The 27940-nt window shown below is 38.7% G+C and overlaps 3 protein-coding genes across 4 annotated transcripts; all 3 read left to right on the forward strand.

The window, feature by feature from the left end:
• The first annotated feature begins 1373 nt into the window (after positions 1–1373).
• Positions 1374–6237, forward strand: rsl24d1 (ribosomal L24 domain containing 1). Its single transcript, XM_028585091.1, has 6 exons — positions 1374–1544; positions 3192–3305; positions 3382–3454; positions 3563–3626; positions 3786–3871; positions 5748–6237. Exons 1-6 carry the CDS (start codon positions 1464–1466, stop codon positions 5819–5821), a joined length of 492 nt encoding a protein of 163 aa, XP_028440892.1. The 5' UTR covers positions 1374–1463; the 3' UTR covers positions 5822–6237.
• A 788-nt stretch (positions 6238–7025) lies between these two features.
• LOC114560054 (cAMP-regulated phosphoprotein 19) lies at positions 7026–9122 on the forward strand. The gene is made up of 3 exons (XM_028585203.1): positions 7026–7265; positions 7803–7925; positions 8017–9122. Exons 1-3 carry the CDS (start codon positions 7221–7223, stop codon positions 8185–8187), a joined length of 339 nt encoding a protein of 112 aa, XP_028441004.1. The 5' UTR covers positions 7026–7220; the 3' UTR covers positions 8188–9122.
• Positions 9123–10830: 1708 nt separating this feature from the next.
• LOC114559874 (unconventional myosin-Va) lies at positions 10831–27738 on the forward strand. 2 transcript variants are annotated; one of them, XM_028584860.1, is made up of 40 exons: positions 10831–11148; positions 11521–11631; positions 12303–12474; positions 12761–12905; positions 13038–13194; positions 13275–13418; positions 13834–13915; positions 14021–14128; positions 14262–14368; positions 14503–14768; positions 15767–15848; positions 15931–16071; positions 16204–16332; positions 16576–16659; positions 16949–17074; positions 17370–17467; positions 17578–17664; positions 17787–17895; positions 18009–18220; positions 18324–18480; positions 19388–19627; positions 19789–20037; positions 20618–20711; positions 20790–20932; positions 21305–21418; positions 21874–22008; positions 22152–22208; positions 22396–22623; positions 22743–22810; positions 22896–22970; positions 23057–23255; positions 23629–23722; positions 23827–23970; positions 24100–24254; positions 24334–24423; positions 24520–24670; positions 24778–25057; positions 25536–25710; positions 25796–25876; positions 26523–27738. In XM_028584860.1, the coding sequence occupies exons 1-40, from the start codon at positions 11122–11124 to the stop codon at positions 26673–26675; spliced, it is 5469 nt and encodes a 1822-aa protein (XP_028440661.1). In that variant the 5' UTR covers positions 10831–11121; the 3' UTR covers positions 26676–27738. The 2 variants fall into 2 exon arrangements, with proteins under 2 accessions (XP_028440661.1, XP_028440663.1); XM_028584862.1 differs by having other exon boundaries at positions 19789–20013.
• Positions 27739–27940: the final 202 nt, after the last annotated feature.

Genomic DNA, 27940 nt, shown 5'->3' on the forward strand with positions numbered 1-27940 from the left:
ACAAATAATGAAATTGTTTAGCAGATGCTCAACACTGAGTATAGGTTTTTATCTGGCTGTCTTCTCCCACCTTTTAAGCCTTTTCATAATGAAGAGTTAGTTACAGTATTTATTCTGCGTTGGCTCATTCACCGTGTGTAAATACCAGCACATCACCCTTTTAGTACAAAGAAGACAATGCAGCTTGATACACCGACCAAACAATACCTAAGGGTGGACACAAATATGTGCACCAATGCAAGTCTTCCTCAAACCTGGGGAAAACACTGAATGTAGTGATGATGGATATTTGTCAGTTATGGATAATTAAAAAGAATGGCCATTATGAAATAAGAACAAAGTTTTTGAAAGGGGAATATTTAAATTAATATCTCTATACTGAAATAAAAGTGAACTCCAATATACATGTAAATCAAAATTTGAAACAAAGAAAATGTAATAGTAATGAGTTAAGTCATTAATTTATTTTACAAGTTAATGGTTTATTTATGTACTTTACTCTTTTTATTCATACAGTTATTTATTTCATAATGTCTTATTTTGTATGTATTTCAGATTGAACACTTTGGGGCTCCATAGATATAAGGACATTTCATAATCATAGACTGTATAAAACAGGTGATAATGGACAATGTGAGGTAATAATATACTTGGGTTATTTTTCCACCATACTCACTTATCCTCACTGCAAGAGAAATGTTTACAAACGCTGAACTTAATTATTCATGTAAAGCATTTTAGTTCCAAAAGGTGGCAGCAATGCAACATTACAGATGCCGGCTGCATCCATAGACTTTGAAGTTGAAAGTAGAAATGTTGGTGTGACCGAGGATCCACATAAAGACAGGCATTTATTCTCAATCTCTAGTAAGGTCACTGACTCAGTTAATGTTTGTACAAGAAGGGAGGGTAGACGTAGGGACGAGGTTATTATTTCTAGAATGAAGATTGGTCACACGTTTCTGAATAGCAATTTATTTATTTTAGGTAAGCACCAGAGTGGTTTGTGTTCATGTCAGGATCCGGAGACAGTGCAACATGTTTTGATTTCTTGTGGAAATTATGACCATCAAAGACAAGATCTACTCAGAAATTTGCAAGGACTTGGCTTGGAAGAAGTGTCAATGAAAAGTATTTTAGAATTAGGATCAAGCGGGAGGGGAAGACGTTGTTTTTTCACATTTTTAATAGACTGGACTGTATCATCGGATATAGTGCATTAAGGTGCTAGTTCCGTAGATGGCAGCAATGCAACGTATTGGCTGCCGGCTGCCGTAAAATTTCAAAGAAGAAGAAGAAGAAGAAGAAGAAGAAGAAGAAGACCGAGGATCCAGCAGGGGGCAGGCAAACTCTACAAGGCGCTTTCAGCTGCCAGTGTCTAAAGAAGAAGAAGAAGAAGAAGAAGAAGAAGACGGACGGTCTTGTTTTTATCGGTAGTCGCACGCAGCGTCTCTGCTGTGAAAATGCGCATCGAAAAATGTTATTTCTGCTCGGGACCAGTGTACCCCGGGCATGGGGTGATGTTTGTACGAAACGACTGCAAGGTATGATACTGTCTTTCTGCCTGAATAACTTTGTAACTTTAACAGAAGCTGGTGTTTGACTGTCAGTCTTGGTCCGTTAGCTACCTGGCTAACCTTAGCTTGCTAACATAACGTGCTGTAGTCGCTCACGTGGGATCAAGACAGGATTTTAGTTTCAGACAGACCGTATAAAACTCAACGTGATGATTAATTACCGCCGTGCTCACTGATTTAAAACGTGGAGTTGAAGCACATACAGTTAACATAATATTTTTTGAAATGTTATCCATGGTGCCTTTGATAAAAATCGAGTTAATGAAGAGTCCGGACATTTAACTAGCAGGGCCTTGGGTATTGCTTGGAGTAATTGTTGCGCCCTCGCGGGGGCTAGCGTTAACGTCACACTGTGGACAAATCATAAACACCCCCACAGTTGTTGATGTGAACATTAATTCTATCTCTGTGAAGCTTATGTTTGCTAAGATTGTGTCAGCGATATTTTTCAAACTTTGTATTAATGTTTAAGGCCTCAATATTACGCAACGTTACTTATTTTACACCTGGCAGACGGTCACAACAAAGATAAAACAAGCTTAACAAGGGTAGTATTCAAGGGCTAATAATTACGTCATCTTTTTTACTTTGTGATTTAATTTGTGTGTGTGTATATATATATATACACATACATACATACATACATACACATTTTAATTAGTAAAGTTTCTAAAACCCCACTAGTTTTTAAACTTAGTGTTTATTACTGAATTTTGTTTCATAATTAACGTTTTTTTCTTACATTCATAATTATTAAGCTATGTTATGTAAATGTGCATTCTGTTACTAAAAACGGATATTAGGGCTATAGCTTTTTATAATAAAAAATATTTTTAGGCTGATCTTGAAGTGTTAGTAAAATTGATACATTAAATATTTTATAATTTTAGGCTGATCTTGAAGTGTTAGTAAAATTGATACATTAAATAATATTTTATAAACTCATAACATAAACGTTTTTGTGACTGAGATATGTACTCCGTGAGACATTTTACAGTTAAATGAACTTGCTTTCTCAATCTTAGGTCTCAAATGGACAGACTGTTATGGCAACACTGTTTTGTAAACCTTACTCAAACATACCTTTTTAGAATTTTTTTTACTTCAGTTTCCCATTACTTACAAGACCTGTGTATTTTTAGTGTGTGGATTTCTTCTTTCTTCTTGTTTTTGAGTGTTGAAAAAAGTGCTATATAAATAAAATGCATTATTATTAATGGTAATACTGGTGTATTTGTAATAAGTCAAGTCAACTTTGTTGTCAATTCTGCAATATGTGCCAGACATACAGAGGAATCGAATACGTTTCTCTACGGCCTGATATATAATAAGATAATAATATCGGATGATATGCTGGCCGATATTAATAAATATGTATAAAGATAGTGTGTGTACATTTCAACAAATGTAATGTCAAAATGTCTTTTTTTCTTGTAATTTGCACCTCAACTTTATAAAACCATATTATATCACAATCCCAAACTCCTTTTATCCTCTTGGCAAAAAAAAACCTTACAGGTCTACCTTTTTAATATCCATTTGTAATCCTGTTGTTTCTTCTTGAGTTGAACCTCAAATTATGTTTTTCTGTCCCTCCTTTTTAAATATATGTAGTCATTCAGATTTTGCAGATCAAAATGCCACAAGAACTTCAAGAAGAAGCGTAACCCAAGAAAAACAAGATGGACCAAGGCATTCAGAAAGGCATCAGGAAAGGAGCTGACAGTGGTGAGTTGGTTATGGAGCAATATCTGTCATACATTTGTTTTACTTTTACCTAACCAACAAACATGCTCTCTTTCAGGATAACGCATTGGAGTTTGAGAAACGTAGAAATATACCTGTTAAATATAACAGGAATCTGTGGGACAAGACAGGTAATGTAGAATTGTATTTCTCACATATACAGTATACTTGCTGTGAAAATGTTTTGTCAATTTATTTTTGAACTGAAGAGTCATTTGTCACTTTTTTAATTTATACAGTGGAAGCAATGAAGAGGGTGGAAGAAATAAAACAGAAACGACAGGCAAGATTTATCATGAACAGGTGAGCAAACCATTTTGAGTTCATTCTTGGTTGTATCTTTTGAGTTAACTTTTTTTGCATTGTACATCAACCAGTTAGTGTTAAACAGTTTTTCTATAACATTTATGGTCTTGACAGTGTTTAGCTCACCTTTTTAATGTTTTTGTCTCCACTTGATAGACTAAAGAAGGGCAAACAGTTGGAGAAGGAAGAGGCCATCACGGAAGTGAAGAAAAATATTCACCTTATCAAAGCACCGCATGCAGGTAAGAATTTTTAAGAGTCAGTAGTATAGGTAACCAGTGTTGTCCCTGAACTAGGCCTGCACGATAAATCGTTATAAAATCTCGATTCACCCTGTTCACGATTTAATTTTTAAATGACTTCAATTAAATAAAAAAAAAAGAAGAGAAAAATTTTGGGGGGGATTTTGGACCTTTTTATTTTGGTAGGACATCTCTCACACAGTTCAGGGCTTCACCCTCAGCCAATGACAAAGCGCCTTTTAGTCACGTGTTTCACTCGTCGAGCGCGGAAGTTTGGAAATAAACCAAATGGATACTGATGAAAACCCAGGTACTAGTGACGAGAATCAGCCAACCACTCAGTCTCAAACCGAACTCGTTCCGAAAAAAGGCTCACATTCGTTGGTGTGGAAGTATTTTGGATTCAAGCAAGACGACGAGGGTCAGTCTTATGTGATTTGCAAGGCATGCTTTGCCCTCGTTGCAGCACCGCAAAGTAACACCACAAGGCTTTACCAGCACCTCAAACCTCACTACAAACTGCAATACGAAGAAGCTGTACAAGGCAAGAGGTCCAAAAGACGTTTCAATTAGCCTATTTACAGCCATGTTCAGGGCCATATTCAGCGCAGTGCGTTAAACTTCTATTTTTGGTAACCTACTTGAATGGCCAGTTGAATGTTAATTATATAAAAGGCAAGCAGTTAAAGAGTGTGCAAAGAAATCATTCTGTTTTTGATAGTGTACTTAATTGGCAATTAACAAACTCCATTTCTCTAGAGACTGAAGCTGTAGCTGCAGCATGTTGATTGGCATGTTTTAATTATGTAAAGACATGTTCAAGGAGTTCAGATAGAGCCTGTATCAGGGCCATATTTAGTTCAATAGGTTATGTCACTATTTTTGGTAGCCTACTGTACTTAAATGGCCAGTATTTACTCTATTTTCTTTATTAATTGAAGCCTCTAGGTTTACAGGCTTGTGGTGATGCGCAATGTGCTCTAGGTGCTAAAAAATCTATGTTTGGTACTGCCAATTTTTTTTGTTTTGTTATGGTTCATGTGTGCAATTAACATTACACATCGTGGCAGAGAATCGTGATATCAATTCTAAGCTAAAAAATCGTGATTCATATTTCTCCCCGAATCGTGCAGGCCTACCCTGAACGCGTTCATATTTTGGGTGAACATGAACTGAACGTATTGTAGCCAATTACTGCCTGATAAACGTTACTGTCAACTCGTTCGTTCTCTCAGTTTAACTTCGTTCAATAGGGTGCCAGATTTCTGTAGAGCCTTATAGGCGAAAACCTGGCTAAAAAACGGCGTAAACGGGCCTTAATATGTAGCGGATAAAACACCCAATCTGGCAACACCAGTATAACCAATAATAGCTTGCGACATATGGAGAAAAGAACTATGAACTGGTTCACTTTTGGAACTTAGTTCAAAATTTGGAAGTGTAAACTGAACTAGTTCATTTTAAAGTTTGTGAACTGAACTTTGAACTAGTTTATGTAGAAAGTGAACTTTCCCAACACTGTAGGTAACGGCCAGATTATACACCAGTATAATAATAATGTAATTATGTACAAGGAATTTAAATTGTTGACAATGATTTTGCACACTGCACAGCACGTCACCCTTTTAGTACAAAGTAGACAATGCAGCTTGATACACTGAACAAACAATACCTATAGGTGGACACAAATATGTGCACCTATGTAAGTCTTCCTCAAATCCAGGGAAAACACTGAATGTAGTGATGGATATTTGTCATTTATTAATTATTAAAAAAGACAATCCATTTGGGGAAAAACAAAATACTGCATAATGAATATGATTAGTCTGAGATTTCAGCATTCTTAAAACTCTCTTTGCTTTGTTTTTTTTTACAGGAAAGGCCAAACAATTGGAAGCCAAAATGGTGCAGAAGTTACAAGAGGACGTGGACATGGGGGATGATAACTAATCTTATACCCAAGGAGTTTTGTTTGTGGGATGACTTTCGTGAGCAAGTCGGCCTCGTACTATATTGTACTTCTGTTCTGGAATAAAATTTCCAAATGGCTGATGATGGACACAGTAATGCATTCAGTTAAAAGCATTGATCTAATAAAAATCTGCCTCCAAAGTGGCAGCAATTATCCACATATCTCCCAGCTATTTTTTTTTTTCCTGTGTAAAGAATTTACTCTATCCTGTTGCATAGTAAACTGTATGCAGAACATTTTAAAAGGTAACCAACAAAAAAGTAATAAACATATTGTGGGTGATGTTCTGTTTTTGTTTCCGTTTTTCTGTGCCATTGACCCAACTATGACCATTGCTAAATTAAAACCTAAGTTGGTGCCATATCAATAAAATAATGTCAGAAGTATGAGAAACTATAACAAATTTTACTTTTGTGTTACCTTTCATTTCTGATGTTGATTGTGTTAGTATGAAGCCAATTATGGAGAAAGACAAGGTTGGCTGCACTTTCCTAGACTGCACACAAATGTGTAATGGAAGCACCTCATTGAATAGGATTTACATGTCTAACATACTGTAAGTGTAGTGTATGCTATCAGCAAACAGTTGGCCTATGTTCATCATTTGCACTTATGTCGCTCATTTAACCACAAGTTATCAGACCAACTTATTCACAACATTAATTAAAGATACATTTAATTTTACTTACCCTTTTATACGTATGAGACTATTTATGGATTAAGGTTATTTGAGTAATTTGACTAATGTGAAAGTTAGTCTGATTGGCCTTTACCACCTATGACAGCATGTGGACTATTGACAAGAAATGCTATAAAAATAAATGCATAACCTTTTATCTTCTAGGTTGAAATAAAGGTTTTTAAAGATTCTTACGAATTGATCTGCCAATAATGTTGATTGTGTTTTAATGAGTCAATAGAAAGTCTTAAATAGGAATTTCTCTAAATTAAATGTTCATTGAGGGAGAAACATTTTCACCAGAAGTACAGATGAAGATTTGATGTCTATGCACTTTCAAAGCATAGAGACATGAATTAACGCAACATGTATAAAAGCACATGGCATGTCACCACTTTTTTTTAATGCGCTTTTTACTGTACAGATTGTAAAATGATTTTACAAGACTTAAGGTAATATTTAATACTATTGTCGCGCTTGACACATAAAAGGATCTGATGGTCCCAGTCTGCCTCCCATCTGCATCTCTGGCATCGATTCCTCGGCCTGTTGCTGGACAGGCTGCATGACAGGCTGCTACCCTCGCCCCCGCCCAGTCTCTCCCAGTGCCACCTTTCATCTTCCAGAAGAGCTGGTTAAACGGCTAACGTGACGTTACACCCGCAGTTTTGCGAGCAAAGCAGGGATTCAATACAGCTATGTCCGAGGAGGTTGACGGAACGAGGACTTCGGAGGAACAGCAGGTAGATTGTAATGAAGACGAACAGCTATTTTAACTAACGTTGGTTAGCCAGTGCTGCTAGCACGTCGAATCTGGTATATTAGCATGCGGCTAGCGGCAAGCTAGTTAGCCAGTAGCTACTCTTGGCGAATGTCATCAGCGATGCTACCGCCAAGTAATTAGCTGATTAGCATCTAGCGTTTATTGTCAAAGCAAAGCAAAAATCCTGCTGTTTTGGGGGCCGATGAGTATCTTAGGTAGCCACAATCACTTGTAAATTGATTGATAGCTTCGCTGAAATTGATTAATGCTCTTATCTAAACATGCTAGCTAGCTAAGTTAATTGGCAGGATTAATGCTAGTGCAAACACCAGTTGGAGTTTTCCCGCATGGCGACGCCTGCATATTGTAAAAAAAATTTTTTAGTTGTAACTGCTGCTGCTGTCAGAGTATTTTGGAGTTTCATCAATCACTTATGTCGTATGCACTTTAAACGAAATGTTTCCCCCTTCAAGTTAAGTGAAGCATTTTCCATCCATACACTGTGCTCTTTCTGCAGGAAATGGAGGACAAAGTAATCAGTCCAGAGAAAGCGGAGGAGGCCAAACTGAAGGCCAGGTATCCTAACCTGGGAGCCAAGCCTGGCGGTTCAGACTTACTCAGGAAAAGACTTCAGAAGGGGGTGCGTTTTCATACCTAAAACTGTCTAGCGCCTCATTTAATAAATACCAGCCTTACAATGTTCTCACTTTTATATCTTCTCGTTTGTCCAGCCAAAGTATTTTGACTCTGGTGACTACAACATGGCCAAGGCAAAAATGAAGAATAAACAGTTGCCATCAGCCCCAACGGAGAAGACTGAGATCACTGGGGGGCACATCCCAACACCTCAGGACTTGCCTCAAAGAAAGACTTCAATCGTGGCCAGCAAACTGGCTGGTTGATGGTTTTATGTTTACTGTTTTGTTTTCATTCCAACCCCCACTTCATATCTACCTGCCGTTTACATTTTTGTTTATTTATCCCTTTTAAATGTATTCTCTATGAACAAGTTATGTATCAAGCCAAATTCTTGAGAACAATTGGCAACTGTCAGGCACTAAATTGCCATTTAGTTAAATCCAACAAAAAATGGTAGCTGAATGTGTTTCTCAAGATCCTAAAAAAGACTAGTCATTGATTATACAACTATAAATATGAATGGAAGTTAATGCTATCTTATGCTCACATAACATTTTCACTTTTAAGGATATATGCCTCCATTACACATCGCCTGTCTAACAGCAGCTGAAGAGCATGTGCAGAGGATCATGTTCCACCATGTTGCTGATAATTGCGGATTCAAAAATGGAGTTATGACTACAGACAGTTTGCATTGATGTATGTGTGAAGTAGAAGTGTAATTTACAGATTTGCCTTTCAGTTTGGAGGCATGTCTGTTTAAATAGTGAAAAGTGACATAATCCTTGTTTTTGTTTTCTAATCCTTAATTGTTGTCCCTTCCTCACTCTGTGAAGCTGTTTGATTCTGTACTTTCAAAGTACTGAAGATTAGATCACACACACACACTTTGTAGCCAGTTGTATTTTAATTCATTTTAGTGACATTGGTTTGCAAGGACTTGCTGCTGGTCTCCATGTCATCCTGACCTCTAAAATGGCCTTAAAAGTAATGAAACGTTCCTCTTGAGCAATATTTGCTCCCTCAGTAAGAATCTTAGTTATAAATTGCCTGAAATGTCTGTCACTGTCTGACTGGAATCACTTAAGATTTTATGGAAAGAAACTCTCATGACCTGTCTGGAGTGTGCATGTGCATTTACTGTGCAGTTGCACTGTGCCATTTGTTTGTAAATAAAATAGTTTTGCATAATATCTTATAAGTACACTTATTTAATTGATTGTGTCCTTGAATTTATTTTTACACTCAGATGTTACTTAAACTACCTGCATTAAAAATAGCCCAGTTTATGTTGTACTCAAGTAGAAGCCAAAGAAGATTAAAAATATGCTTTCAACCATGGGGTGCAGTATTCTAAAAATTTCAGAATCCAATACCCGTTTGTGTATTTTCATTATATTAGCCAATTTTTACTAACCTTTTCATATTTTCCTGTTATTAAGGAACATTTATTTAAGCGTTGGAATAATTACAACACAAGGTAACCATAATGGATACTTGATTCATGGCAAGTAACCAGAGCAGCAAAAGAGCAGTAAAAAATACATATGTAGCATGCACCCATTTTAATGTTATTTGATTGATGCTTTGACCAATACCTGCTATTTTATTGTGGAGGTAAACTACTTCATATACAGGTGTGGACATGAGTCTAAACTAGCATGTAAAGCCTTACCCTGCCATGTAAATGCTGTCAGAAATTCCTGTGTAAGTATATTTTTGTATGAAATGTAGCAAGTGGTGTAATTGAGTTTCACAAATGGAAGTTCTTAAGGGTCAGAACCTCAAATGCAGTCTAATTACAGTACAGAGCAGAACCCTGGTCAGTTAAAGGAGTGGGAAGGCGGAGGGTCATTTTACCCAGTATTTAAAATTAAAAGGGGACCAATTAAAAAAGAAACTGGCAAACATTTTAGTACTCAGGATAACCATACCATGATGTAATGTGAAAAGGAAATTGGATATTGAAGCAAAGACAAATGGATATTGTGAAATTGCAATTTGAAAATGAGAAGTGAAATTTAAACTCTCCCATTTGAAATCAATTCAATAACCGACTTTCTAGCTCACTAAATTACCCCCTGATTTATGTTAGTGGACTGTAAGAATGTTTGTTATCCTATTTGTAGTTCATCATAATCTCATGATAAAGCTTTACTGCATGATTGCTCAGTTACATCCCTGGTTATCAACAAGTCTTAAATCACAATATAATTTTAGATAGCAATACTAACTTTTTTTCTGATGTGATCTGGTTTTGATAATAAACAAATTAGGATTAACTATAATGACATTCAGCAAAAGTAGATAACAGTCCTCTAACGTGGTGTGATTTTCCATTTCCCAGTATCAATAATGCACATGTATCAGTATGGCAGTAATCAGTGCTGGAATGTAATTACAGTAAGTAGCCTACATTTACTCAAGTAACGTACTAGAGTACAAATTTGAGGTGTCTTTTCTTTTCATGCCACTTTCTACTTCTACCCCACTACATTTCAGAAGGAAATATTTTACTTTTTACTCAACTACATTAATCTGTCGACTTTAGTTATTTTACAAATTAAGATTTTTGCACAGAAAACACGTTTGTAATTTTGTTTTTAATTATAAATTAAACTACCCAACAATATATAGGCCTACATAAGTACAGCGGAAATGATTAGACGATTAAACACTTAGTTGACTGACAGAACTGTTTTAATCGTTTCCAGTTTCTAAAATGTGAGGATTTTTCTGCATTGAGTACTACTTTTAACATTTTCAATGCAGGACTTTTACCTGTGACAGAGTATTTTTAAAGTGTGGTATAAGTAGGCCTACTTCTACTTAAGTAAAGGATCTGAATACTTTTTCCACCAGGAATGTTCACACCACCTCAGCCTTCTCCTCCATGTTCTCCTCAGGTAGTTGTTACCATTGACATTGTTACCATAGACAGTATGTTACGAGCGCGTTGGCCGCTGGGAGGCACGCAAGACGCACGAGAGCAAAACGTGTCAGGGCAAGCGCGGCTGACAGGCAGACAACTGTTGTTAACAGTAATGTTAGTAGAACTCTCCTCCCGGCTCAGAGCACCGAACCCAGGAAAGGAACTCAAAACAGTTCACGTTTTCTACTCTGGGAGTTACTTAAATGTTGTATCTTCTCTCTGCGGGCAGAGAAAAGTTTCTGAGGGCTCACTGAGCGACTAAGACATGGCAGCCTCTGAACTTTACGCCAAGGTAGGCATACTGAATTAGTGACGATTATCCAACGGTTTTATCTAGCTAAAGTTATGCTAGTTCACTTGAATGTATCTTTCAAGAATGGTTTATTCCTACCAGTCACTTAGAGGTGTTAACAGAACAGCTTTTTATTTATTTTTTTATTTTAATGTATTGCTTTTTTTTTTTTAAATCCGTCTGCTACTTAAAGTACCCCATATCCATCCACATTACACGCATGACTGCTGTCTGCTGACTTCAAGTTAGCTTTCCATTTTCCTGAGGTAGCCTACATGTCACTACAGTTTTGCTGTGGTTTTGTAAAAGACTGTGTTACTGTAAATGCAGTGGTTGAATGGCTCTGACCCGGTTTCTCTCTGTGTCCATCAGTTTGCCCGTGTATGGCTGCCAGATGCAGAAGAAGTGTGGAAGTCAGCAGAGCTTGTCAAAGATTACACTCCTGGCGACCAGAAGCTGACTCTGCAGCTGGATGATGGCACGGTGAGACAGGCAAATGAGACACACACACACACACACACACACACACACACACACACACACACACACACACACAGTCATACTCTGGGAGATAGAGTCACTGAGGTGGAAATGGGTGTGATGTTCTGTCAGAGAGCTATGCACATATTTCTCTGCTAAAACACTAGGCAATGGAGCCTCCTAAATCTCTGTGTGCTGTGGGATTATTTGAGGCAGCTGTGGTGTTTGGTAAATGCACATAGATTCCCAGTCAAGACAAACACCTTGTGCCTCTGTATGCAACTCTGCAAAACTTTGAATATAATAAGCCAGTGTAATGTACTGGGTTCAAAATAGATGATGGACTGATGAAAATGTATAAACGGTACATTTTTCACTTAGTGCTGTTGCTACCTGCAGCTGTGATGTCGAGTTTGGGCATGCACTTCAGGTATGGAAATAAGGCCAAAGTATGAGTGAACATGAACAAGCCAAGCACAGTGGTTGTTAGTTAACTTTAACATGAAGTACAACTGATGCTAAGACTGTATTGCTTAACTGTCTATTTTTTCTTGTTTGTTGTCTGTTTTCCACTGGTTGTCCTAACAGTTTTTGCAGTTTTTCTTAAATGGAAGCAAATTACTATCGTTCTCATACTGTGGGTACTTATACCCAACTTCTGGTGTCTTTTCTAGGAGGTGGAATACAAAATAGACCCCCGAACCAACAACCTGCCACCACTAAGAAACCCTAACATCCTGGTGGGGGAAAATGACCTCACAGCTCTCAGCTACCTGCATGAGCCTGCAGTGCTACACAACCTTAAAGTGCGCTTTACCGACTCCAAGTTGATTTACACATACTGTGGTAATGAGCTTCATCTCCTTTGACTCACACTATCACTGTCACTGTAGACTTTGGAGCCCAGCTCACTTTACGCTCTAACGCGATAATCTACAGTACATCATGGGCAGGCTGCTCTTAAAGGAACACACACTAAAATGTATTACATGAATTTGGGACAATGTACACAAAATAACTACTTTCAAGGTTCACTGTTCATTCATTTGAATCCATGTCAGATAACATTAGATATGTTTATGCTGTTTTTAATCTCTGTCTAACTGCAAATTTTTCTCCTTGTGGTATTTAGGAATTGTCCTGGTTGCCATTAATCCTTATGAGAGCCTGCCCATCTATGAATCGGACATCATCAATGCATACAGTGGGCAAAACATGGGAGACATGGACCCCCATATATTTGCAGTAGCAGAGGAAGCATACAAACAGATGGCTAGGTTTTGTAACCCCCAAATACATTTCATTTTAGATTTAAAGCAAATTAAATGTAAATTTACTTTTATGCTGATACTCTAAATGTCTTTTTAGCTGATATTTAATCTGTATGTCATCACATATTTTTTACACAGAGATAATAGAAACCAATCCATCATAGTGAGTGGTGAGTCAGGAGCTGGCAAAACTGTCTCTGCTAAGTACGCTATGCGTTACTTTGCCACAGTCAGCTGCTCCTCTGATGAAGCCAGTGTTGAGGAGAGAGTCCTTGCCTCCAGCCCCATCATGGAGGTAACGTTTAACACTGCATGATAATAAGACAAAATTCTATAATGACAGGTTACTGAGAGCCTTTTGTGTGTTTCTTCTAGGCTTTTGGGAATGCCAAGACAACAAGGAATGACAACAGCAGTCGCTTTGGGAAGTACATTGAGATTGGGTTTGATAAGCAGCATTGTATAATTGGGGCTAACATGAGAACCTACTTACTGGAAAAGTCTAGAGTTGTGTTTCAGGTAAATGTCATTGGTATGGTTTTAGCTTGCATGTCTTTAGGTGACTACTTTCAGTGTTTGAATGTGGCCATTCTATCATCTGTGGTCCTCTTCACAGTTAATTGATTTAATACACTCTAATATGCATGCAAAATGTGTATATCTTAGCAACGTAATAAAAAACAACATAAACAACACAAAGTTTAGCCTGCCTCAGACCCCTTGACTCAGAAAAATGGCAATATATTGGGTTTTCTAAGCAACTGTCAACTGTGTTTTTAAGAGAAAACTTGATCTCAGCTTAAGTCTGGGTTTGGCAATGTGCTTGCCGTTTATGCAGCTACAGTTGACAGAGGTATCCGTTTTACTGAAAGTGTTTGCAGTTGTTATTTAATTTACTTGGCTTTCATTTTACATCTCTTTGGGCTACTTTTAGGCCCACGATGAAAGGAACTACCATATATTCTACCAGCTGTGTGCCTCTTCACATTTACCAGAGTTCAAAGCCTTTGATTTAGGTATGAGAGTCATTAAAAGGATTAGCAGGATTTAGTAGTAGAAAACAAACAAACAGCTCTATCTCATCTATTAAGTACAATATTTAATATGATTAATGTTTGAAGGTTGCGCAGATGACTTCCACTGTACTAACCAGGGTCAGAGCCCAGTCATCGATGGAGTGGATGATGCCAAAGAGATGTGCAATACCAGGAGGGCTTTCTCCCTGTTAGGTGAGTGCTAATTGCTTTTCAATAAGGTTTGCAGTTACATCATGTTTTATGGACATTATTTTTTGTTTTGTTTCCGGATGTCCTTACATAATTGATCATTATTCATTGTATTATTGTTCTGTTTTCATTGTAGGAATCAGTGAAAGTGATCAAATGGCAATTTACCAGATTTTGGCAGCTATTCTCCATCTTAGCAATGTGGAGGTGAAAGATCAGTCAGCAGACAGATGCAGCATCTTGGTAAACACTGATTACCCCTGAACACAAAAAAATGAGTATTTTGGCTAGTTTATTTGGTTAATTTTATGTCTGGATATTGTATTGAAGATTTGCAGATCTGTACCCGTAGTTCATTATTGTTAATGTATTTCCAGCCAGACAATGTCCACCTGATGGTGTTTTGTGAGTTGATGGGGGTGCCCTGTGAAGAAATGGCCCACTGGTTATGTCACAGGAAACTCAAGACGACTACAGAAACCTATGTCAAGTCTGTCTCCAAAATGAATGCGGTCAATGGCCGAGACGCCCTGGCCAAACACATCTATGCTGGACTCTTCAGCTGGATTGTGGCCAGTATTAACAATGCCTTAAAGTCTGCAGCAAAACAGCACTCCTTCATTGGTGTGCTCGACATTTACGGGTATGTTTTCATCTCCAGGGACCTCATTTATCAACAGTGCATAGAAAATGTTCTAAATTCTATCTTACGAATTCAATTTAGTATGTGCTTAAGTACAAAAAAATCTGCATTTATCAAATGTGCGCAAGCCAATCGTACGCACATCAGTACGTAATCAATCTTGATAAATCCCACCTATTCTTAACGACCATGCTCGTTCACGATTAGGCCATTTGCATTCAGAAACGCCTCCAATCAACCATATATGATAACCACACATTCCTTTATCAACCACGTGAATGTGTTTTTTCCCTCATAAGAATAATGGCAAAGAGAGCAAAGAAGAGGAACTTCTCAAACTGGTAGATGAGGTTGAATCTAACCAACAAATATTGTTTGGTTCACTCAGTGCAGGAGGGATTACAAACAAAAGAAAAAATGCTGCATGGGAGAAGGTCACGAATATCACGACCAAAATCCAGCAGTACATTTTTGGGGAAGCGCCCCCTACTTAGAAGCCACTCTGTGCCCTCGCCAAGCAGATCAACGCAATCTTTGAGCGCATTGTTTGCAATGTCTTGCCATAACATAAGCCATTGCACTATATTTCAAACATTTGTCACAGCTGTCTTTTTATTGGGTTTGACACCAATAAGGCAACTTGTCTGTTTAAAATTAGACAAATGACTACTTGAGTGTTTTCTAATAAAAGGAAACAGGACATATGTGAATGTTGATTGCGTTATGCATACTGTGACACTCTTAAATGCTTTTTATTTGTAGTGTCGCTATTCTACCACTAGATTCTGTTCGTAGGCATGGCCAGAGCTGTGCTTATATTTCCACACATTCTCAAGTGTAGGTACAAGTTGGTAAAAACCCCACTTTGCGTGGCAATGTTCTTACGCACTACATACGCACACATCCGTGCGTACGCACGGTTGATAAATGAGGCTCCAGGTTTGTGGTATTGTTCCCTGGATGGACATGTTTTAATTTAAACATGTATTTTTCTTCAGGTTTGAAACATTTGATGTCAACAGCTTTGAACAGTTTTGCATCAATTATGCCAATGAGAAGCTTCAACAACAGTTCAACCTGGTATGTGTCTTTTCTTGCTTAACACCTTCATTTTGTAGTCAAAACGTACACATAAATCATTTCCAGCTATCCCTCCCTGCAGCATGTCTTTAAACTGGAGCAAGACGAGTACATGAAAGAGGAGATTCCCTGGACATTGATTGACTTTGACGACAACCAGCAATGTATTGATCTCATTGAAGCCAAGCTGGGTGTTCTGGACCTTCTGGATGAAGAGTGCAAAGTAAAATGCCAGTTTTATTTCATTTTGTTCCATTCAGCTACTTTCCGCTGGAGGAATCTCCACCATGCTCTATTTGGAAGTTATGACTAAGGCCATGACTAACTGATGTGTCAGCTCTTCCTGTTTCAATAGATGCCCAAAGGCTCTGATGACACATGGGCCCAGAAACTGTACAACACCCTGCTGAAGAAGCAGAATGCTTACTTTGATAAACCCAGATTATCAAACAGAGCTTTCATCATCCGCCACTTTGCAGATAAGGTATAACACAGCTGTCTCATGCTGAGGCATTACATCTCAGTGGTCAGCAGATGGATGGATGACTCATGTTTTCTAAGAGCAAATGTGAAAAAGTCTCAAAGAATGATATACCTTCACCACAAATGTTTGATGATTCTAGATTATCTTTATTAGAGCAGTACTATTCAGTCCACTTCAAACTTTGAATGATGAAAATCACCTTTTAGTGAAAGAACACTGTGTGACTTGGTCCTTTGTGCCTAGGTGGAGTACCAGTGTGAGGGTTTCCTGGAGAAAAACAAGGACACAGTCAATGAGGAGCAGATAAATGTTCTGAAAAAGAGCAAGGTGAAATGGTTTATAAATAGTTATTTATATTTGCACTTCCTAGTGCTTCCTAATTAGTTAGTTTGTCGAGGTCAACACCTCCTCAACTGAAAAAGTTGAGAAAAAAAAAAGTATATACGTATATTTTGTGTTGCAAGTCCCTGGGTACACCCTAGAATTGTTCTACCACAACTTTTGGAGGAAATACACCCACTTTTGAATTTCCTATTGAAAACACTGCCATCTGCTGTTCAATGATATTGACTTTGTATTTTGTTGCTGTTGATCTCTGAAAAAAATATCTTTTCAGGTTGTTTGGTTGCTGAAGCTGTTTGAGGATGATGAGAAGGCAACGAGTTCTACGAACAAGCGGGCTAGTGTCACTGGAAGGACCGGTCAGACTCCGAGGGATAATAAGAAGACTGTTGGACTGCAGGTGAGAGCATAATGAGCAGGAGACATGACATTTGATTGTGTGGGGAAAATGCATTATTAAAACCTATTTTGTGGAGAAGTTATGGAAAATCATATTTAAATGAATGGTTTCCTCAGCTGGTCAGATTGAAGTGCCTTTAAGGAAATAAATAACTACCAGTCCTTTCTAAGTGATGTACTGTATGCATTGTCATTCAAAAGCTGATATTTGACATTTAAACCGAATGTTCAAGCACATTTTTATAATTCATGTATTTCCAAACTCATCAAGGATTTATCGTTGTCTTTTTACTCAGTTTCGACAGTCTCTACATTTGCTGATGGACACACTAAATGCTACAACTCCTCACTACGTACGCTGCATCAAGCCAAATGACCACAAATCTCCATTCATGTGAGGGTGATTTCACTCTTCTGTTTCATATGATTATCTGCAACAAGCACATATGAAATAGTAGTACGTTCCTTTTTGTAAAACTTGTTTGTATTTTATCTTTTATAAAGCATGGATCCTATGAGGGCAGTGCAGCAGCTTCGAGCATGTGGCATCCTCGAAACAATCCGGATATCGGCAGCAGGCTTCCCATCTAGGTAGCATATCAACAACTGCACCTGGTACAGAGCACAGGGCCATGGGCAGTTTATATGTTTACATTACATAGACCTATAAAAAATAATCTCTCCAAATTGTCTTATTAACATGAATATTGCAGATGGACCTATCAGGAATTCTTTAATCGTTATCGGGTCCTCATGAAGCAAAAGGATGTGCTTCTTGACAGAAAACAAACCTGCAAAAATCTCCTGGAAAAACTTATAAAGGTATGTCTGCATTGTATAACAGCATTCCCATAATGCCAGTAACAAAATAAATGTAACTTGCACAGAAACATTACATATTATATTTGCTAATGTATATTCTGTTTTCTTCCTAGAACCAGGATAAGTATAAGTTTGGCAAAACCAAGATCTTCTTCAGGGCTGGTCAGGTGGCTTACCTGGAGAAGCTGCGTTCTGACAAGCTGCGTATGGCGTGTGTCCGCATCCAGAAGACTATCCGCTGCTGGCTGGCCCGCAAAAAGTACCTAAGGATGAGGGAATCTGCTATCACCATACAGAGACATGTACGGGGACACCAGGCACGCTGGTGAGTGGAGACGTCAAACCACAGCAAAATAAGAAGTTGAAAGATATCAACTTCTAGCTGATATACGTAGCATATTTCTTACCTGTTTTTTCCCCCCTGTCAGTTATGTTACGTTTCTGCGAAGAACCAGAGCAGCTATTATCATTCAGCGGAACGTGCGTATGTGGGTGACCAGGAGACGCTACCAGCAGCAGCGCTCTGCAGCTATCACTATTCAGTGCATCTTGAGGGCCTACATGGCTAGAAAGCAGTACTATAAGGTAATGCCGTGCTTGATGCTTGAGGATGATACCGGTATGTTATTTTATAATTCCACACTTGTAAGGTCACCTTTACTGGAAGGTTTATAGTCAAAATTTAATTTTACAAACATAATTCCAGGAGGCAATATCAATATCAGCCTTGATTTTTAGCTTGCCTGTTGGGTATTTATAAGTCTGTTTTCTGGAGCTTGAATGGGATTTTTCTCAACCCATAGAGGAACTTAATAGTTGCATATTACAATAACCATACTGGATTTAATAGGTCCCACCAAGACCAGGAATTATTGCCTCTTGAATACAATATGGAAAGGTTCCCAGCTCAAAGGAAGCCCAGATGTGCCAGGTTCCGTTACGTACATTGTTGAGGCAGTGAAACCTTGTAGCAGCAGTACACCAGATTGTTTGCACTTCCTAAACCTTGATCGCTGTGTAGGATTTTTAATCATTAAGTCGTGAATAAAGACCGACAATATTAATTCTGGCCTTGTTGACCTTGTTTACACTTTTAAATAAAATGTTAAGTTTCACTGGAATTGCATTGCTCTGTAACAGCTTGTCATTCACATACACTGCAACAAGGAACCTTTTACATTTTATAAGTTTCCTTGACTGAAACAGGAAATAAGCTGACGCATTTTGAATGTTTACGTTTAAAACTGTGAATTGGACTGGCAACATGTATGTAAGACCGAAACTATCGCAATTTATTTTCATTTTAATCCCTTTTTTTTTATTTATTTTTTTTATGTAGAAATAATCTTACCATCACGTTTAAGAGAGAATCTAAAATGTTGTACACGTGGCCCCTGGACTTCCACGTCACCTCTTGCATTCACTTATTGCAAGTCCTGTCATTACCATTTCACTTATAAAATTGACATTCCATATTTGTCTTTTTTCACAGTTGGTGTTTGAGCAAAAAGCTGTTGTCCTCCAGAAATGGGTGAAAGGCTGGCTGGCTAGACAGCATTTCAGACGCACCGTGGCTGCCATCGTCCTGCTGCAGAGCTGTGTACGTCGCATAAAGGCCAAGAAGGAATTGAAGAAGCTGAAAGTGGAGGCGCGCTCTGTGGAGCGCTTCAAGAAGCTCAACGTTGGCATGGAGAACAAGATTATGCAGTTGCAGCACAAGATAAATGAGCAGGTGTGTATTGTGTGAGTATGTGTCAGTATCTACTTTTTTGTGTTAGGTAGTTATTTACTCTGGAATGTACCATTAAAAAAACAAACTGTAGCTTGGAGAAACACTGGGTCATTGGGAGTTGTCGTATCACATGCACCGCATGTGTGTTTCTCCCCCTGCAGCATAAAGAGAACAGAGAGCTCAGTGAGAGGCTGAATGCTGTGGAGAAGACCCAGACTATGGAGAGAGAGAAACAGAGCAGAGAGATCGAAAGCCTACGTAGATCAGAACAGGAGGCCAAAGCCAAGGCAGTGACGGTTCCCTCTCTGCTGGAGAAGCTCTCCTTCCTTCAGCACGAGCTGGAAAACACCCGCAGAGAGAAAGAAGACCTTGAAGCGCAGACCAAGGTATACAAGGAGCAGACACAACAGGTAGGCCTACTTCATCTAGATTTATCCAACTTGACTGCTGGGCAACTTCACTAGAATTTTCTACACAGCGCTCTTTCTTTAATTATCTGGAATGGTAATCGATAGGATTGATGACATTGCATTGGTGGAGATACATTAGTGCCCTTGATGACATTTAGTTAAAATCATATTGTACCACACACTCAAACTGTTATTTTCCACACTAAGCCGGACAGCAGAGGTTTGTTAATTTCCGTCAGGGTTTCTCACCAATCAGTTGATCTGTCATCGCTCAAATTGTGTTTCCATTAATTTGTGGGCTTTTTAAAATTTTTCATATATTTATGTTTATGTTTATGCTTTAAGATGATCACACAGACCGTAATTGATTTATGATTTTTAAGTTTGCTAATGACCAAAATGTTCTGAAAAAGGAAACATTTGAGCTACAAAAGGACCGTATGAAATGCCAAATAAAAACGTGTAATTACATTTTATGAACTTACTTTGCTCCATTTTTGTTGGTTTCTAGAACCTCATAAACCAAATTAAATGGGAATAAAGACTAAGATTGCATTATTTTACCCACTCTCTCGATCAGGTGGTAGAAGACCTTAATATGAAGAACAGCTTGTTGAACAGCGAGAAAGATGAGCTGAACAAACTAATCCTGGAACAAGCCCATCAGTTAACAGGTACTGAGCAGTTCACCTCAAACCCCCTCAAGCCTCAAGCAATTGCTGCATTTAAAAAAAAAAACTGTTTTGTTTCAGATATTAAAACTTACGTTGAGAATGCAGAACAGCTGGAAAAGGACTTAACTGAAGAGCGCTCTCGCTACCAAAGTCTGTTGAGTGAAAACCTGCATCTGGAGGAGCGGCACAGAGACCTGAAGGAAGAGATGAATCTCAGCACGGTGAGGAACACTTCATTCAGTGTCACAGTGTTGACATTGCATCTGCATTTTTCATTTTATTCATCGTAATTTTTTTATTCAATCGTAATTTGTGGATTCTAACAACATGGCAATTTCAAGAGGGTTTAACAAACCAGAATAACTTAAATTAAGAAGTTCACTGGTTCATGTAAAACTTTTTTACATGGTGACAATAGTTTACAGAGATACAGAAACCAGTCACCTGTACCAATATGTAACAAGTGAAATGTTAACACAATGTCAGTGTACAAATTATATGTGACATTTGAAAAATGTTCATCATGATGGAACAAGTTTAGGTCTGGCTACTTCCTTCTGTAATGTGTTTTTATTTTTCCCACACCTAACCAGAGTTCAAGCAAATCTGGTCACAATAGGACCGACTCCAACTACAGCAGCAACTCATCTGAGTTTAGTCAGAGCTTAGGCTCTACTGAGGGAGAAGACTGCTCCATACAAACAGAGGTAATGTGGAAAACTACACAATATCATGGTGCAGTATCACTATTGCCTTAAAGTGATACATATACAGGCCCAAAATGTATCTTTTTGAGTATGAAAGGCTCACCCCCTGTGCGCTTCAAGGTGGCTGTAAAACATTTGTATTTTCTATGAAAGAATAGCAGCTGTGGTGTGAACACAGTCAGTTAACAAATTCTGGTTTTGATGTTGGAAACATTGGTGTCACCTACAAACAGCTGCTTAACTGACGAGTCAGTTATAATGTCAGTGATTAAATTATCACTGTGAATAGTTAGATTACAAGTAGTTACAAAACACTGGACACTTATTCCTTGACGCAGCTGTGGGAAGTTTTTATTTTTTTTTTCCGGCCTTGTCTGTGTTATAATCCTATTAGTGCAGCATTCTAGTTAGTTTGTGAAGAGATTCATCAACTAATGCCTGCTGTGTTTTGTTAGGATAAGACCCAGGCAACGGTGGACCTGCCGGTCCTTCTGAAGCTCCAGAGAAGAGTGAAGGAACTGGAGCAGGAAAACCGGTCACTATGGCAGCAGCTGGATAACAGAGAAGATGCCCAACAAGAAAGGGCAGAAGTATGGACAGAAACACCAGTATTGTTTCTTACTGGTGAAATTACTAAATCGACAGAAGAGTTGTGTATGAAATAAGTTATTTGTTCTGTTTTGGTTGAATGGTTGGCATTTACATTATGTGTATATTGTTTTTTTTTAAAAAGGAGGCGGAGGAGCAGAGAACTGTTGGCAGAGCAGAGCTGGACTTGGAGACACTGAAGGTATAACTTTGTCAGGTACATGTATTGGGATCCAAGCAAGATCTCTTCCAACATCCTGAAAGGAGATGTCCTAAAAGACTCATCCCATTAATATACCTTAAAACTTTCTGATTTCTAATGTAACGGCGAATAGAGACAAAAATTATTTTGTGGATGTTTTAATAGTTTGTTTCACTAAATGTCTTAGCGACAAGAACTGGAGGCTGAGAACAAGAAGTTGAAGCAGGATCTAAACCAGCTGCGGAAGTCTCTGACCAATGAGAATAGTGAATTGGCGCCCCCTATCCCTGGCTCTCTGCCCTACAACATACTGCTGGATCACCTCAGTTCTTCCAATGAGGAGCTGGAGATGCGAAAAGAGGAAGTGCTGCTCCTCCGGTCACATATGGTCCGCCAAGAGGCCCTTAAACACAAGGTGAGAAAGTAAATTACATTGTTACAATTACTACATTCATATTTAGTATTTTTGCATTTAATGCAACAGACATCTGACAATACCGAAATATAATCTATCCCATATGAACTGTTCTCTAGGACTCTGTGCTCGGGGAAGGTGTGAAATTAGATCTAAGTGAAATTCCCTCATTTCAAGATGTTGACAGGTAAGACGTGTGGCTCCCACTCCACTTGAAATCCATCAGGTGGTACAGTTAAGTGTTATTTAAATTCTCTGATGCTGTTCCTCAGGTCCACTGGCATCCATACACTGAATGAAGATGGAGAGCTGTGGCTGGCTTATGAAGGCTTGAAAGAGACCAATAGGTAATGAAACAATATTCTGTAGTTGGTTAGTGCATTCAAGCACAACCATGTCTCATGGAATTGAATACTGTCCCTCCATCTTCCAGACTTCTGGAGGGCCAGATGCAGGAGCAGGAACGTGTTCACAATGAGGAGTATAGGAAGCTGCATGAGGAGGTGAAGAAGTTGAAGGCTGAAAAGGAGCAACAGCAGAAGCTGCTGGCCCAGAGCCTCCTCCTGCCTGAAGATGCCCGTATTGATGCGAGCCTGAAGAACGAGATCACACTGCTCACCAATGACAACCTGGTGGGTCTGCTCACTCACTGGTCACTCTGCCTTTTATCAATTATTACGACTGTGTAATTATATTTCATGCAGAGTTCCTTCATAGTAAACAGTTAAATGTCTCTCTCTAATACTGGATCTGTAATTGAAAGGGCCCTCTTATAGTTTACTTTTTCCTAATGGGATTCAATGTATTGTTCTTTAAGGAAAGATTGGGATTTTCACAGTAATATAAAAACACAAAAGAGATACGTGTTTTTATGATTTAAGACATTTTTTAAAGAGTTTCTACGTAACAAAAAGAATTCCACAGTTAAAAAAAAAAAAAAAAAAAAAATTAACACTGTATGAAAGTTTGCCCTCACACTAATCTAGTTTGTTTACATCATTTTAGGAACTCATGAAACAGCAAGAGCTACAAGACAAAACCATGCGCAAGTTAAAAAAACAACTTAAACTTTACATTAAAAAAGTTGAAGATTTTGAAGGTAATCACATGGCATTGATTGTGTTTATACAGTACATTTTCTTAAATGACTTTTGTACAGCATCAATCCTGTGATTTCTTAAATTGTGTCTCTGTTGTATTTAGCGAGTGCTCAGCAAAAGAATAAAGCTCCTGTGATGAGCGCTCCTGTCAGAGCGGTGAATATCACCCGCAAGGAGAAAGAGTACCGGGGCATGTTGGAGTACAGGGAGGGTGACGAGAGCCGCTTGCTTAAGAATCTGGTCGAAGGTATGTTAAACCTGTTTTGCTCATGCAAATGATTTTCTGACCTGGATTTTATGCATGCATGCAAATGTTTTTATTGATCTGGGACACATTAATTGTGTATTTTGCTTTGAATTGTTGTAATCTTCTCAGATCTGAAGCCTCGTGGTGTAGCAGTCAGCTTCACTCCTGGACTTCCGGCTTACATCATCTTCATGTGTGTACGATATGCAGACAATGTGAATGATGATCAGAGAGTCAGTACTCTGCTCAATTCCACCATCAGCAGCATCAAGAGGGTCATTAAGGTGTAGTATATAACTTTGATATGTATAAAGAAAGTGACTGATGCTTTTGTTTTGAATTAATCTTACACTGTTTCTATAGAGGAGAGGAAAGGATTTTGAAGCGGTGTCTTTCTGGCTTGCCAACACATGCCGATTGATGCACTGTCTGAAGCAGTACGGTGGAGATGAGGTAAGCCTGAGGAAGCTTTGATGCCAGAGTTATGTTTACAGCTGAACATGTTCCTTAATTAACCCTGGATGTCTGTACAACCTCTTTATGCTCTAGGCCTTCATAACGCACAACACAGCTAAGCAAAATGAGCAGTGCCTAGCCAACTTTGAACTGTCAGAGTACCAGCAGGTTTTTGGTGATCTAGCCATCCAAATTTACCGCCAGCTCATCAAATGCATGGAGGACATCCTGCAGCCCCTGATTGGTGAGGAGGCATAATCTCACCATACATATTAACTAAATGTGTTCTTCTCCTGACCATTACGGAACCACATGAAATGTATTTTTCCTCAATTTGTGTCTTGTGTGTAGTGGCAAGCATGCTGGAGCACGAGACAATCCAGGGTGTTTTGGGGTCCAAACCCACAGGCCTGAGGAAGAGAAGCACCAGTTTCCCAGAGCCGGCTGTTACAGTGGAAGTCCTGCTGCAGCGTCTTGGCCTCTTCTACACCACCATGAGTCAGCACGGGATGGACTTGGACCTCATTAAACAGGTGGTCAAGCAGCAGTTTTACATCATCTGTGCGGTCACACTCAACCACCTGCTGCTGCGGAAGGACATGTGCTCCTGGAGTAAAGGCCTGCAGATCAGGTATGGCATAAAATGGCCTTTGGCCTGTTATTATACTTTATGCAGTGAAATTAGAGAGGCAGAAGAATGTGGATTGAGGTGTGTAGGTAAAACCCGTGGGCAGAGTGTCACAGTGCACCCTTCATTTTTGTCTTTATGTCAGAGGAGCGATGCTTAAAGAGGAGCTGGTAACTTCCAGTTTGTTAAGTGATAATTCAGAATGTGTACCACTTTTATATTCTATCACCAAATATGAAGTCATCTGAATTTGCTAGCCTAAAAATCTGAATGAATTGCCATTTTGTTTTACTTAATTCATATTTTAAATATTTGATTTGAAGGTCATTTTCAAGTCTTTTTGACTTGGTTATAATGATGCACAGACATATTTACACGTGCAGTACAGGGTCTCATACTCTGGTGTCACAGAACAGATTGGACCTTGCTAGACCATACCTTGGTTCAGTCTCAATTGTTTGTCCAATGCCTCTGGCTTTAGGTACAATGTTTGGCAGTTGGAAGAATGGCTGGCAGAGAGGGAGCTTGCAGACTGTGGTGCCAAGGAGACTCTGGAGCCTCTTGTACAGGCTGCACAGCTCCTACAGATCAAGAAGAAAACTGAGGAAGACGCACAAACTATTTGCACAATGTGTTCTGCCCTCACCACAGCACAGGTCCATCATCAGTAAATGTTATGCCTTCTTAATCAGTAGACATGATATGCTGCTCCTGCTTTCATCATTGTGTTTCTCTTTGCAGATTGTAAAAGTATTGACCTTGTACACCCCAGTGATTGAGTTTGAAGAGCGAGTGCCGACCACTTTCATCACAACTATTAAAGTGAGTAGAGGTTTTGTAAGTGTGGGCAAGAATGCTAACCTGACTCCGCCAGATGGATTGCTTTGCATTTGCTCGGCATATCCATCTGGGAACTTTCCGTTGGAGAACTTTTGGGAAGGAGCGAAAATACTGGTTAGCTAATTGGATAAACCATCCGTCTATCACCAACATAGGCCAAATCAACCAATCGGATCAAACTCTTGCTGAAACCAGTCGGGAGAAGAGCAAAAACATCTTTTCCTCCGAGAAAAGCCTCTAGTGCCATTTTTTGCTCTTCTTTCAATGAAGAAATACTTTCTAATTTGGATAAAACTAGCGCAATAGCTACGCTCATCTCATCCGTGGAAGCTGCCATGTTGTTTAGACTGAACAGTCACTTCTCGTGGGTCACACCTAAACCCGCCTCAAAACCAACACTGATTGGTCGGTCGTTTGGCGAATGGCTCCAAATTTTCTCTATCTCAAGATGCCAGACTGATCTGCGAGTGGAAAACTGGAGCTTGTGAGATCAGGACGGTCTCACGAGGCTACAAGAATGCAGGGCTCTTTTATATTTAGTCTTGTATTTAGTACCGCTTGTTTGTTTTTTTGTTGCTATATCTGCATTTATTTATTTATTTATTTATTTATTTTTTTTACATTTTAGAACCTTTTAAAAGACAGAGTTGAGTCATCCACTTTGATGATGGATGGCAAGAAGATCTTTTCCGTCACCCTCCCCTTCACACCCTCCTCTGTGGCTCTGGAGACCATCCAGATCCCTGCGAGCCTCAATCTGGGCTTCCTCGCCCGTATCTAGACATAGACTTCTGACATGGACTCCTGTTTACGAGAGTAAAAACACCTAAGACTGTTTTTCACCAAAGTTTCTACCAGTTGTAATGTTTACACTATCACTGATTATTGCAGAATGAGGATACATTGTTTACATGTGTCTTTGTATTAGCTTTTCAGCGCTGCCTAGCCAAAGAGTAATAACTGTATAAAGGGTAAATTTGCAACAACTAAAAAGAAATTAGACTTTTCACATTATGACATCTGCAAGTGATAGATATCCTGGTAACTATTAATAGAAGTGTTTCTATGACAATCTTTTTTTAATGGTTAACCATGAGCTATGTTAAAATATTGATCTGATCTAAATGTTGGAAATGTCTCCAGATGAAATTCTGTTTTATTTCTGTAACTTCAAAACTACTAATATCAGGTGATGGTATTTATGTCTGTACAATGCAAGGGAACAGAAAATAATTTGAGTATGTATTTAACCAGTCTTTATGTTGTCGCTTATAGTAAAGGCTGGCTTTTCAGTAAAATGGTTGGAAGTGCTTAAAAGAAAAATTGTTTCACTACCTCACGAGGTGTTGTGGATCTGGAAAATATTTTAATTATGTTTTAGTATTCTCTTTCTTGACACTGACACACTGACCTGACTGTTGTAATGGTTCATAGTTATGTAATAAGGTCTAAAATTGTATTTAGCAGTATATATCCTTCATGGAACACATTTATTTAAACGAGGATGTTCACTCTAATCCTCATCTAATTATTTGAAAGAAGAGCTGTAGGATTGAGACTGGAAGACTTTTGAAACTCATCTTTTTAAGTCCCTGACAAGTTTAGGAATCTAGGATTTAAAAATGTAAGTGTGTGGGACTGATGTAACTAACTCTTGCCTTCCAGTGTAAGTAATATCTGATCCTTCCATGATCACCATGCTAAATGCTGCTGGAGCATGTTATCTTTTATCGTGCCATGTTCATCATGCTCTGTATTTGCAAATGCTTAACATATGAAAATGCCTAAAAAGTTAATAACTGATTAATCTCTGGGTTTTTAAAGCTTCTCAGCAGTGCACACCAGGAATGTGTGAATGTGTTTCCTTGTAGAAGTCTTTCTGGCATTCCCACTGTTTTCTCAATTTGGCAAGTGTTGGTAGGTGGCGAAATATTTACTTAAAAAAATAATTTTCGCCTAAATGGGCTCTACTTGTGGTCGAAAAGCGTCTGAAATGCGTCCACGTATGGTGAGCTGACTGAGGTTTTGTATCCGGTTCCTTTTGTT

The sequence above is a fragment of the Perca flavescens genome, chromosome 8 (assembly GCF_004354835.1).
Source record: "Perca flavescens isolate YP-PL-M2 chromosome 8, PFLA_1.0, whole genome shotgun sequence".
Classification (NCBI taxonomy): Eukaryota; Metazoa; Chordata; class Actinopteri; order Perciformes; family Percidae; genus Perca; species Perca flavescens.